At 42.4% G+C, this 14,175-nt stretch overlaps 1 protein-coding gene across 9 annotated transcripts in view; it reads left to right on the forward strand.

The window, feature by feature from the left end:
- Positions 1–7,265, forward strand: part of magi1b (membrane associated guanylate kinase, WW and PDZ domain containing 1b) — a 162,123-nt gene extending 154,858 nt beyond the window's left edge. For 7 of the 9 annotated variants that reach the window (XM_061785949.1, XM_061785951.1, XM_061785950.1 and 4 more), the window contains 2 exons: positions 1,090–1,228; positions 5,369–7,265. In XM_061785949.1, coding sequence (XP_061641933.1) covers positions 1,090–1,228; positions 5,369–6,606 — 1,377 coding nt within the window. In that variant the 3' untranslated portion in view covers positions 6,607–7,265. Of the gene's footprint in view, positions 1–1,089; positions 2,628–2,750; positions 2,831–5,368 lie in introns of those variants that run through there. The other 2 variants (XM_061785957.1, XM_061785958.1) reach the window with 2 other exon arrangements.
- The last annotated feature ends 6,910 nt before the right edge of the window (positions 7,266–14,175 follow it).

Below are 14,175 nucleotides of genomic sequence, written 5' to 3' on the forward strand. Positions count from 1 at the left end.
TTGTCCCTCTCAATATCACTAGGTCTCATATATAAGGTAACCAAATGTTAGTGTTGGATATAATTGAAATGTGTTGGTGTACCTAATGAAGTGTCTGAGAGACTATTTCTATGCCAGTCTCAATTTATTTTTAAACTGTACTCCTAGTAGACACTGATTAATGAATTGGCGTTGGTCATCAAGAGGTTGCAGAGATTGCCTCATCAATTTTACAACCATGTGAATATAATTATTTGTAAATATAATTGCTTGTGCATGATGGTGCTGGCAATTACTGCAAACTATGCACCACTGAATGTGAACCCTGTTGGCCACAGTCCTGAGCAAGGTCCCGTGTGAGCGCAGCATCAAAGCTCAAGTCATGCTGCCAGTGAGTTTGAGCCATGACAGGCGGCCATGGCTCAACCTCACTGACAGAATGCATGCCTTTAATTAATTATCGGCCTTGATGAGCTCATACAATTTGTAGATGATTTCTTTAAAACATCATGTGCAACCTTTATTTGATTGATTGCAGTAGTTGCATTTCCCGACTTGATTGTTGGATTGTTGACATATGGTATGTTAATTTGCTGTAATGGTTTAACATTTTTTATTGAATGTAAGGTTCGTGCAACCTGTCAGTGTAAATATTAATGGCAAGCATGCTAGGTGCGGCATGGAAATATCAGCATGATCCATATTGTCCCTTAGAGGAATTCACTCGGTCCCTTTTAGCTTTCTCAGATAACGGCATGGGAAGGAAGTTGGCAGGAAGAAAGTGTTATCTTGTTTTTATTACCCTTGTTTTCTCATGCTGCTCTCTCTACATCACAGTTGCTACTTTTGTGACAAAATGTTGTTTCCGGTTTAGAGGACTGGATGTGTAATAACATTTTTCCTCCCTTCTCTCCTTCCCTCTCTTTTGAGTTTGGTATCTGTCGGCCTTATTCTTTTGCACTTTCTTCCCCCTTATGCTGCTCTCTGCGTTATTCTGTTGCTCCCTCCTCATCCTGATTCACACCTCGTCTGCTTGTCACACTACATCACCTATCCTCCCTGCCTCCCACTTACTCATTTTCTAATCTTATCCTCTTTCCGCTTCTCCAGGTTGGCGATGAAATCTTGGAGATCAACGGCGAGAGCACAAAGGGCATGAAGCACTCTCGAGCCATCGAGCTCATTAAGAGTGGAGGCCGACGCGTCCATCTGGTGCTCAAGAGGGGTGATGGGTCGGTGCCCGAATATGGTGGGTCAATCTACGAAAACATTCCATTTTCCCCCATCTTCACACCCTGAGCCGGGGGACGGCCGGTGGACGGTGGTGGGTTGAGGGGAAGAGAACAAAACCCACCTCCCTGGGAACCTTTGCCCACCCCTGGGACTAACCCCCCCAGGGAGGGAGAGGGTTGGGTGTTGTCTGGTGTCTTTCTGGTGGAGGTCACGCTTTGGGATTTTTGGGGTGCTGTCGCCCGTCCTGCTGTTACCTACTTTCCATGTCATCCCACTGTCACTTTTCACCTTCAAGCAGAAACTGTGTGCTGGGACTACACAGAATTGTGGTGCGGCTGTGACCAGGCAAACTGTTTACAAGGTTTGAATGACCATATAGTGAAAAATTCATGCTTCTTGTGATGGCTCCTCATTAAACCAATAATTGAGCTTCAAGAGGAAGAAAAAACTTGACCAATGCGTCCCATAATAAAATGGGAGTTACTGTTGAACACAGCTTTTGTCAGGACGTGTCACAAAATATTTATGATATTTATTGAAGGTGAATGTAAGCTACTGAATTAAGGAGTCGAAGCAAGTGGGAACCAAAATGCTAGGATCTAAAGAGAACCTCACATACATACTTCACATTACTCACTAATTCCATCTTTTTGCACCCACTGTTAATATCATTGAAAGCTGTGACAATAGGAACTCCACCCATCCACATAAAAAAAAAACAAGTTGCTCCCGCTATATAGAGTTTTGTACAGAGATGAACAAATAGAGGCATTTTTACAAGTATTTTTGTTTTTGTGTACAGAGCCATGAAGCAAAGCCACATATAAATGGATACAACTCTATTTCTGCATGAACTTGTCAACAGTGTAAATTGGGTCTTTTGTCTATTTTCCATAATATTTATGGAAGTTTTTTTAATTGTTTGAGGAGTCTTGATTGATAGTCATGTTCATTGTACGGTATTTTGTTTTTGTTTGCTTTCGCTACCTTTGCCTGTCTTGAAAAGTGATTTTGTTTGCGCTACAATGTGCTCGTCCTTCTGTGCACAACTATGGCGTCATGTGACCTTGTATTTCTTTTGTTTGTTTTTTATTTTGTATTTTTTCATTGGCACAATCTTTGACAGCCTTGCTTACATTTCTGTTAATTCTGTCAGTGATAAAACTGCTTCATATGCTGTTGTTGTGGGTGTGTGTGAGTGTCACTTTTTTTTGCAGAGTGGTGTCTTTGCTGCTTGTGTGTCCAAATGTTTGCTTGTGACTTTGTGTGGGGGTGTGGGCTAATGTGTGAACGTTTGCGGGTCGTTTCTATGTAAATGCTGGTTTCAATTGAAGGGTTTGGGCAACTTCCTGGACTGTCTCTTTACTCTGAATGACTCGGTGGTCAAATAAACAATTTTTTCCATTGAAAATCAATATAGACAGTAATCCTCCTTTCTTCAAGTTGCTTCCGAGTGATCTAAAACCACTTCTCTTTCTCTTTTATCTGTTTCTATACTCCTTGGTGTGGTATTGCGCTGGGCTGTTGTCTTCCTTCAGGGGTGGTGGCTCCCCATCTCACTGCATGTTTGAGAAATGACAAGATGGGGGAGGCCTCAGTCCTCCAAAATCAAACCACGGTTTGTAACTGTCCTCTGCTCCAGTGACCCCACCCCACCCCCCTCTTTCTATCCACCCCCATCCTGGTGTCTGTGTGCTGTGGCATTACCTGCCTGTGCTCTAGCCCCATCCTCCATCTGCCTACAATGTATTGCCAGCACTGCCGCCAGATTATTTGCTGTGGTCATTCTGCACTCCAAGTCGTTCGCGTCTGTGCAACAGTGCCAAATACAAGTGTTTTTTTTTCTCACTACTTTAGAACCATCCGTAATAGGTTTTGGACAAATGAAACCTGTTCTCACAAGAATTGTTTAGGATTTTGTGTGAAAACGAGAGAGCACTGCTATGACTAGAAACCTGGCATGTTTGGGTTGCTGAAAAAAACATCTAAGACTAATTCGACTTTGCCGACCTCTGTTTTTCTGTGCTATAATGCTACTTTTATATTGTTTTCACACTCCAGTTTCACTCGTCATATACAGTATTGTAAATTTTTATATCATTTTAGTCTCTATTGTTGAGTAAATATATTCCCCTAGCCAGAGCTGGGAATAACGCGCTACATATACTCCGTTACATTTATTCAAGTAGCATTTTTGGATAAATTGTACTTGTCACAGTAGTTTTAATGAAGCATACTTTTACTCAAGTATTTATGTTGAGATGAAACAGTACTTTTACTCCGTTACAATAATCTACATGCCACTCGCTACATTTTTTCATCAATAATTGTGTGAGCGATCTCTTTATAGACTTTTATTTTCGACTTCTGCATCGGGTGCCGTTGTTCCAATCCACCATGATTACCACAGTGATGTTTGACTCAAGTTCACCAATCAAATGACACAGTCACATGTCCGCACACAGTCTTCTTTTGGGCTTCGCAGGCCAATCAAAGTGAGTCGTGACAGCTGCGTGCGACTCGTTTATATTACAGATGACAAAAAAACAACAGCTTTAACTTGCAGCATAGTTTTGTCACTGCCCAAACTTGGAGATTTCAGCCCACTTCTAACTTGAGAAGACACCTTGCGGTAAGTTGCAGATGTTTTTGCTGTTGTTTTGGATGTGCATACGGCAACGTTAGCCCTATTTAATGGTCACTAGTAACTGTTAAACATGCATCTTCTGGGTTGTATTCTGTTCTGTTCTTTCTCTCGCTCCCTCTCACACACACACTATCAATAAGTCTGGTCACTAAACAGATTCTTTTCAGTCATTCTAGTGGATAAAGCAAATGTTTCTGCATGCACTTACAATTTTAAATGTTGGGAGGTGTGTGTGGACGTGAAAATGAGTGTGATCTGTTACTTCTGATCACAGCCACATGCCAGTGAAAAGAGGGAGTGAATCCTTGTGCAACCAGATTTATTTTTACTTATTTATTTAAACTTTATATAACCAGGTTGCAACCTGGCCAAGAAGCCAGCAAGTTCGACGTCAAGTCCAACTCAATCACATTCAAGTTTATTTCAGTTGTTTATTTTCACCTCCCCTCTCAAAAAGATACAAAAATAAGTCAGCTGAGTTGTACAAATCCTACATCACATTAATGGTGGAATTTTTTAAAAATGATTTATTTTGGTAAAAATTATTTTACAACACAAAAACGTGGCATTTGAACAATGTTATATTAATATTTGTATATCCACTGCTGAATTTGCCTTATTTTATTTTAAAGATTGTACTTTCTAAAGATTTTATTAATGTTTTAGATTGTGTTGTTCAGCAATATCTAAATTTGCACATTCATGTTTTACTTAGTTATTTTTATTTTATTTTACATTCATACTCTGATTTTAAAATTAAATCGCTAATAAATAAAAGTTACTCGCTAGTTACTTAGTACTTTTTTCACTGAGTACTTACTCTTCAAGTAATTATTTGGAGGACTACTTCTACTTGAGTCATATTATTCTAAAGTAACAGTACTCTTACTTGAGTACGATATTTGCCTACACTACCCACCTGTGCTCCTTGCCAATATATGAGGAAGTACTGCACTAAAAATTGATTACATTTTAAAGGACTTTCTACTTATTTTTGTGAGAACATGTTTTGGTAGCATAGACTGAGGTAACACGTTAACAGTCTATATTTATCTATATCTGGATCATTACGTCCCTTGCCTGTGTAAAATCATTGAGTTTTCGGATCCTAACTTGCTTTGAATAGCTTCTTCAGCATCATGATAGTGCATGACAAAGCATGGCTAATGGGCGTAGTCAAGCTGAGTCATCAACAAGCAACAAACTGGCACTGATGTCCACCAGTGAGTCGTGTGGTTCCAGAGGTGAACCCAAGTCGACCTGGGAGCAGGTTTGTTCTTGTCAATGGTTGGCTTCACAGATGTGCCACCGCCTTTTGTTTTTAACGTGTAAGCTCTTTTCTTTTTTTCTCAACATTCTGCTGTGCCATCTAACAAATAGCCATCCTTGCTGGTAACTACATCCGAATGGCTTTCATTCAGCATGGTCGTTGTTTAACAAGTCGTGAACTGTCGGTTTAAAGCATGTTTGACTATCCCGGCCACGTCTGAATGTCGCACTGTGTTGCAGACGGCACCCCTAACGACAGCAGCACAGCCTCAGGGTTACAAAACGCTGCGGAAGTGAGCTCTGTGCCCTTCAATGAGCCGTCGGAGCAAAGCTACAACCCAGAACCCCAAACCTCATCCCGGACCAGGAAGGAGACGACCCATCACTCTTCGGGCACTGGCAAGCACCACTCCCATCACCGCCACCGCTCTCCTCACAAGAAAACCAGCGCAGGAAAACACAAAAGGACAAAATCTCCCAGAAAGATCACTCTGTTCAAGAAGAAGGATGAAAAAGGAAAATACGGCCAGCACCACCATTCCAGTGGGCAACACCACGGCCGCCACGGCTCCCCTGACAAGGGGTACAAACGGTCACGCAGTGCAGAGAACGCCCTGGATGGCCGTCATGGGGGACACCGCCACGGTCGCTCCCCCGAAAGACACCATGGTCGCCATACTCGCCACCGCTCTCCTTACCGTTCTCATCGGCGCTCACCTCATCGCTCACCTCATCGCTCACCTCGTCGCTCCCCTTACCGCTCACCTCCCCGCTACAGGTCGCCCCATCGCTCTCGTCACCGTTCTCCAACCAGACGCCACGACCGCTCCCTCGATCCCTACCGCAGATATGTCTCCCCGCAGGGAGAGAGGCAGCGTGGCAACGAGAAGCCCGCCACGGTCGAGGCAGTATTGAAGGAGCCGTCGAGGTCTCCTGAACCGAGCTTCGCCTTTGAGGACACCGTCCTGCGTGAACCACCCGCCCTGGTCCGCCTCAACAGGGAGGCCGGGGAGGAGCGTCCTTTTTTGAACGGCAGCCTCCTGACGAGAGCTTCCACCATGGAGAGAGCCTTTGGCGGGGACAGCCTGCTGAGGGACATTTCCCGCAATCCTAGAGACACCTACAGGAACGCGTCTCTGCCCAGAGTGCGCACCCCCGACTCTGACTTGGCTTACCACAGGTACAGCTCGCTGCTGAGGGGGCGATCTCCCAAGAGGGCAGACAGCGACAGGAATTACCCCAGCAGAGGATCTACCCCAGAACCGTACAGAACACGCAGCCTCGGACGAGATATCTCCCCGATCGGAAGTCCCAGAAGGGAAGACTCAGAGGACGAAGAGGATGATGACAACTTTGTGGCGGCCAAGGTAAGAGAGTACTATAGTACACTCAAGAGTGATAACAGTCGCCCCACCAGGCCGGTGGTCCTGGAGCCCAAGAAGACCTACAAGGACAACCCCAGAGACCTGAGCATCTGATTTGGCAATCACAGCCGCTACCACACGTAATTCATCTGAAGTGTTCATGCCCATTAACCTGTTTTGAAGTATAACCCAGTTGTGTACACACAGCACACCACAACACTTGCACGCTGATTTCATAAATTGATGTAACAATGTTCGGTTACAACCAAGACAGTGTTTTTTTTGTTTTGTTTTTTTTTTTTGTTTTTTTTTTATTATTGGATTATTTTGCCCCTTTTCTCCTAGATTTGGATTGATATTCTCCATTTAGAATAATTCAGACTTTTCCATGAAATGTAAAACCATAAAAAAACAATGATGTGCCTAACAGTTCCATTAACAACCATTTGTTTGTTTTATTTGATACTTAGCAGGCCTTTTGTGCTGCACATGATGAAATTGGGGGGGATCTGTAGTTTTCCACAAGGATCCTATGGTGTGCATGTCTTTAATGGTCTCTCGCTCTCTCTTCCCCCAGTGCCACTGTTTTATAGACATTTGACCAAGACTATAGCACAAGCCTGCATTTGTTTGTATATTTTTTGACAGTTTGCAGTATGTGTACATTAAGAGCTGATCATTTTAACTGAATGAAGGGGAAATTAAAAGTTAAAACTATGATGGTGGTGATGTTAAAATAAAATCTATTCAATAAATGGTGAACATGTAGTTAATTGACTTGCGGCGGACAGAATTCATTGTTTTACCATTTTAAGTCACACGCATTATACAGATTAGGTACCAACCTTAAGTGACTTCACTCTTCAAAGGAAGCTAAAAAAAAAAAAAACGAACCGCGAATGACTTGGTGAAACAGTTCCTATTTTTACTTCATACGGAAACTATTTTTTGCTGTGTGCCTGTAAATGCAACCTAAAAAAACAAATATTGAATAGAAATAATGTGATGTGTGTGTATAGCTACTTTTCAGCCACACAAATGAGGAACAATACTTTGAGTTGAAATTACGTATCCGCTTGGTGGACTTTGAGGTCTAATATACTGTATATTTTAGCACACAAGACAAAGGAATGAGGATATTGTTAACATTGACATTGTTAACCCAATGTGTTTGTAGAGATAGTCTTTGGAGCAAAGTAAAAGCAAAGAGCTTCCATCTTTATCCAACATCAAAGCTTGCGTGTGTGCAATCGGGCTCACGTCCGCTCACTGCACACTGGCTTGGTCATCTAAGCCCCTTCACAGTCTTCCTCCTCCTCCATCACCAAAGCTTTGTTCAAATAATCAAGAGGAAGATGGCGGCACAGATCTCTGCAAAGGTTGACCTGTTCACAGAAGGGGGAAAAAAAAATGTTAAGCGTAGATTGCACAATTTGCTTGTGCTGGTTTCAGTTATTGCAATCCAAAAGCATGAGCTATCTCAAGAACGAGGCGGTAAATACCCTTTAATGGTAGACCGATTTGTCCTGCTAATAGCATGCTAATTGCTGGTGCGCCAACAAAATGTCATTATTAAACCACGACATACAGCTGAAATTAATCACATTTGCTAAACTTCAGGATGACATATGATGGGGCCATACCATTTAGTTTTTGGAACAGGGAGAATGCTTCCATCCTGACTCAAATGGCAAAGAGAGATACAATTCTCCCAATTGTCTGTATGTTTGTTAGCAGGCCTTAGAGAATGGTTGGAGAATATGCTATAAATAATTCAATGTTCAGTAAGCATCCATCCATCCATCCATTTTCTGAGCCGCTTCTCCTCACGAGGGTCGCGGGCGTGCTGGAGCCTATCCCACCTATCATCGGGCAGGAGGCGGGGTACTGAACTGGTTGCCAGCCAATCGCAGGGCAGGAACACTTCAGAAAACCAATGTCAGTAAATACAGTTTGGCGCTACAGCTCTAAGTGCAACTTGAAACTCTACTATGCAAAGCAAAAGCCATTCATCCAAAACACCAAGAAACTCATCTAAGATGGACTGATGCCAAGTGGAAAAGTGTTCTGTGGTCCGACGAGTCCACATTTCAGATTGTTTTTGGAAATTGTGCACTTATCTACTAATACGGTAGGTACACGCCACTAGATTGGCATTTATCTAATTAAATACATTTAAAATGCATTATTTGATCAAAATAATACTTCTCACCCTCGGACAAGGTATAAGTGCTAGTGGCAGTACAAAAGGTGTAGTGGGGGCACCAGAGGCCAGTATGGCTATAACACTTATATGACACCCCCATGGTGCAACATCTAGTCAGATTGTTGTAGTTCGTGTAAAGGGCTCAGTGGATGGCAAATTGTATTTTACGATGCAAGTTTTTATTCACGACTCAAAGCAAATTTATATAGCGTATTTCATACACAAGGTAACTAAATGTGCTTTACATGATTAAAAGCAACTGCAACCCTCGGCAACATCGGTGTAACACATCCTGTATGGCCAGTAAAATCTGGCCTCGAAATTAAAAACACGTCATTAAAATAACATGGTCACACCACAGGCTCGTTCAGTGGCTTGTACCACTTGAAACAGAACGAAAATAAGTTTTGTTGATACTGAACTCGAAATTACCAGCATCCACCCAAAGAGAGGCAGTCAGAACTAGCAAGAAACTAATATCACGACTAAAGCTGTATTGTTACACAGTAAGACTTCTGTTCAAGAAATGTTGGTTAACTTATAAAAATAAATTATAATAGCAGCCTGTCAGATGGGGAGTTAATGTCAGCTTGAGTTGATTGAATGCTTGTTACTAACATTAGTTAACCTCACCACAGCACAAAACCAAGCAAGCCTGGAACAGTGGCTTATTATAGGCCTACTGGGTGAATGACATGTCTTCTCTTCTCTATTGCTTTTTGGCTGGTATCCTAAATGAAGAAACACATACACTATTCAATTCAATTTCAAAAACCAACAAAAGAGAAAACGTTTGCCACAGTGTCATACAATTGTCTTCGTTCTAGGCTCAGAGAACACAATACATTAATAGCCTACTACAAACGCATAAAACCACAAAAGTCCAAATTGCTTTATTGTATTTTGTTCATGCGATTTATTAAATGTATTTTCATTGCATTCAGTACATTCATTTTATGTTCACATTCACATTTTCCATTATCTTTTTTTATCTCAAAGGCAACATTGTATGTATTGTCTTTTTAAATGAGCAATTTGTTACTTTTAATCTAATGCACATGTACAATAATAAGCAGGCAATGTTTTTTTCATCCCAAACCCGATGTTCCACTGCTTGTGGACGTTACTTGCATTCTCCTTGACTTTCTCTCCTGATCTTCATCTGCCTTTCTTTCCTGCTCTGTCCTCTGGCTCTCTGTAGCACTCTCAACTTGCTTCTTTTCAGCTTTCTCAACCCCACCATCTCGCTCTGTCTCATTATTCATCTTTATTGTGCAGAAATAGGGTGCAGTGTCCTTTTTTTCCCTCTTTAGTTTGAACTATAGACAACAACAAAAAACAATGGAGAGTAATACACGACATTTCAACAACTCAGTCTATAAATAACATTTAATAGGCTATATTTTTGCTGGCTTGCTTGTTTTATTGTGGCATGGATAGCTAACATTAGCTTCAAATGAGTTGAATATGCCCCTCTGACCAAACCTTAGCGATATTGGTTTAGAACTGCCACTGATTAGTAATGTATTTCATTACTGTACTGTGAGATGTACTTTGCTGTGGTACTTAGAGGTGTTTCTCGTCCTCATGTATACAGGTGTTATTATTATTATTATCTCTCTATATGCAGACATTTTGATACCTAATGTTGTTGCTGGTGAGTTGTGGGGAGGCGACATGAATGAAGTTTGAGGTTTTTTTTTACTGGTGTGCATTCACAAGCACGTATCATAAATTTCCCTGCGGGCACAATCTGTGCAGGTCTTATGAGAGGAAAGGTCAACCGAGATGAAAAGTCTTGTTCAAATGCAAACATTTCAGAGCGTCTTTCTGGTGTAGTTTGAATGTGCTCCTTTTGATGCTAATGTCACTTTTACACGATTGGATTATTATTTTCGTTTTGTCTTAGTTTTACTGTAATGAATTTAATATTTGTGTTGACAGAGTGATACGAATTGTGGTCCAAAATAAGAAATAGACACGTTGAATTGTGCAAACCATTTGCCTTTCTCTCGTTCTCACTCACACACAGAAGTGGAAGCTAGTCTTAAATAATGGATGTAATACACTCTCCAGCGCAGAAACACAGTCCTTCCCTTTCTTTAAATCTCGCCCCCTCCCTCTTTATCAGAACACACGGTGCTCCCCCACCTCATCAAATGCAGAGACCTATTTTTTATTGCTTGTTCGACCCCAGAGCTGCTTAACAACCAGAATATGGTGACAATTTATCACCTCGGCCTCTGGCAGGAGGCAGAGAATCTAATGAACGAAGAGGCGGAGCCCCGCCAGGTTAAGCTTCCGTTCTTCACTTGGTTCGGCACCGGATGCTCTCGAGCTGACCTTGGAGACCTTCTGCTCCTCTGTTGCCGTGGAAACGGCAATGTTACTGGTTCTTTCTTCAGACTGGAGTTTTAGACGGGAGAAAAGTAAAAGAAAGAAGTGCATGCTCGCGATGTTAATGTGTCTTTACATCGCTTCACATGAAAGGTTGTCTTGTTGTGGACCTCCATGATGCTGTCGTTTTCTTCATGCTGATGCTGCATTTGTCTCAGCCTGATTGCCAATGTCTTCTTTTTCCACTGACACCCTGAGAATGCAGTGTGGTTCAGTGCGCAAGTGTCTACAAAATTGATGCTCAAGGAAAGGTCCCGGTGCCTTAATTATGCTGTGTGCCCTCCTTGTGATCCATATCCTAAATGTTCTGTAGTGGTGGGAGGGGTGTTCCGCAGATGTATTGTCGGTTTCATAACATGTTCGTCATCCAGGAACCGCTAACACACGAGCCACATAAGACCGGCACTTGTCATGCACCAAGCCAGAATGTAGGGCCAATTGGTCTGCGGAACTCAGTCTTGGGTACCTCTGACGTCCTCTGATACCTCTGTAGGTCTGTATGGCCCGCGAAGGTCAACACTCCCCAGTTCACTTTGTCATCGTTTCAAGTCAGGTTAGCGGTAGTCGGTTACATTTCTACCACCTAAAGGTATCCTGGTGCCTGGTTAGTCTCTAGACATTAGTCTCTTCAAAATGGAGGAGAATATTAATGTAAGTGAGGCTAATCCAAATGAGGATTGCTCGGCCTTGGTGGCGGTATGTGTTCACACTGAAATGAAGGCAGACAGCTGACAAGCACAGAGGGGCGTTTAACAGATTGAAAGGAAATGCCCCCCGACGAGTTTCTTTGAACAAAAATTACATTGAGTTTGACAACCGGCGGGTGGCCGGAAACACAAGAGTAAATAAGCGTTAAGTTTAGTTAAGGGCTCGTTGAGTCGCTCCCACATGGCCAGGGGATCAATAGTAGTTTTCCTGGACAACTGCTTGACGTGCGGTAATTATTGGCAAGCCAGCACACAAGTGAAATAAGAAAGAGTGGCAATCCAGCTCAGTGGTAAAGCAAGCCTATTTTTTCTTGTATTCCACTTGTTTTGTTGTGACGGCCTATCAATGCAGATTGGTTCTGCCGTTATCCATACATTTTCTATACACCTTGTCATTAGTGTCGCAACTCGCAGAGGAGCTGGAAACTATCCCAGCTGACTTTGGGCAAGAGGCGGGGCACACCCTGGACTGGTCTCCTGACGATCGTAGGGCACATACATTGGGGCAAAAAAGTATCTCGTCAGCCACCAATTGTTCAGGTTCTCCCACTTAAAAATATGAGAGAGGGCTGATATTTTCATCATCGGTATACCTCACCTATGAGGGGGGAAAAAATCCAGAAAATCACATTGTCTGATTTTTAAAGAATTTATTAGCAAATTATGGTGGAAAATAAGTATTTGGTCACCTACAAACAAGCAAGATTTCTGACTGTAACAGACCTGTAACGTCTTTAAGGGCTCCTGTCCTCCACTTGTTACCTGTATTAATTGCACCTGTTTTAACTCATCAGTATAAAAGACACCAGTCCACAACCTCAAACAGTCACGCTCCAAACGCCACTATGGCCAAGACCAAAGAGCTGTCAAAAGACAGCAGAAACAAAATTGTAAACTTGCACCAGGCTGGAAGACTGAATCTGCAATAGGTAAGCAGCTTGGTGTGAAGAAATCAACTGTGGGAGCAATTATTAGAAAATAGAAGCCATACAAGACCACTGATAATCCCCCTCGATCTGGGGCACCACGCAAGATCTCACCCCGTGGGGTCAAAATGATCACAAGAACATTGAGCAGAAATCCCAGAACCACACGGGGGGACCTAGTGAATGACCTGCAGAGAGCTGGGACCAAAGTCACAAAGGCTACCATCAGTAACACACTACGCCACCAGGAACTCAAATCCTGCAGTTCCGGTCGTGTACCCCTGCTTAAGCCAGTACATATCCAGGCCTATCTGAAGTTTGCTAGAGAGCATTTGGATGATCCAGAAGAGGATTGGGAGAATGTCATTTGGTCAGATGAAACCAAAATAGAACTTTTTGGTAAAAACTCAACTTGTCATGTTTGGAGGAGAAAGAATGCATCCAAAGAACACCATACCAACTGTAAAGCATGGGGGTGGAAACATCATGCTTTGTGGCTGTTTTTCTGCAAAGGGACCAGGACGACTGATCCGTGTGAAGGAAAGAATGAAAGGGGCCATGTATCGTGAGATTTTGAGTGAAAACCTCCTTCTATCGGCAAGGGCATTGAAGATGAAACGTGGCTGGGACTTTCAGTATGACAATGATCCCAAACACACCACCCAGGCAATGAAGGAGTGGCTTCGTAAGAAGCATTTCAAGGTCCTGAAGTGGCCTAGCCAGTCTCCAGATCTCAACCCCATAGAAAATCTTTGGAGGGAGTTGAAAGTGTGTGTTGCCCAGCGACAGCCCCAAAACATCACTGCTCTAGAGGAGATCTGCATGGAGGAATGGGCCAAAATACCAGCACCAGCGTGTGAAAACCTTGTGAAGACCTCTGCCAACAAAGGGTTTATAACAAAGTATACAGATGAACTTTTGTTATTGACCAAATACTGATTTTCCACATATAATTTGCTAATACTTTAAAAATCAGACAATTTTCTGGATTTTTTTTTCTTCTCATTTTGTCTCTCATCGGTGTGGTATACCTATGATGAAGATTACAGGCCTTTCTCATCTTTTTAAGTGGGAGAACTTGCACAATTGGTGGCTTACTAAATACTTTTTGACCCACCATGTATTTCCGACTCCTTACTTTGTCATTAAAGGCTACTTACATTTTTCAACTTCCGCAGCTGATGACGCGTCGTAAAAAGACAAATAGAGGTTGTCAACTGCGGTTGAGATCTTGATTCATTGAGATCTTTGGGTCAAAAGATTCAGAGAAGCAAGATAGTCCCCATTGATGGCCTTATTTAAGAGAATTGTTTGATGTTTTGGGCTACAGTTGTCTTATTCCGGCTTCTGGCATTCAAAATTTCTCTCTCTAATCGGAAAAAAAAACATCCAGGTAAGCTCTTTTTTTTCCAGCTGATCATTAACTAATTCACCATTTTTTGTTACA

This window comes from Phyllopteryx taeniolatus, chromosome 9, assembly GCF_024500385.1.
Source record: "Phyllopteryx taeniolatus isolate TA_2022b chromosome 9, UOR_Ptae_1.2, whole genome shotgun sequence".
In the NCBI taxonomy this organism is placed as follows: domain Eukaryota; kingdom Metazoa; phylum Chordata; class Actinopteri; order Syngnathiformes; family Syngnathidae; genus Phyllopteryx; species Phyllopteryx taeniolatus.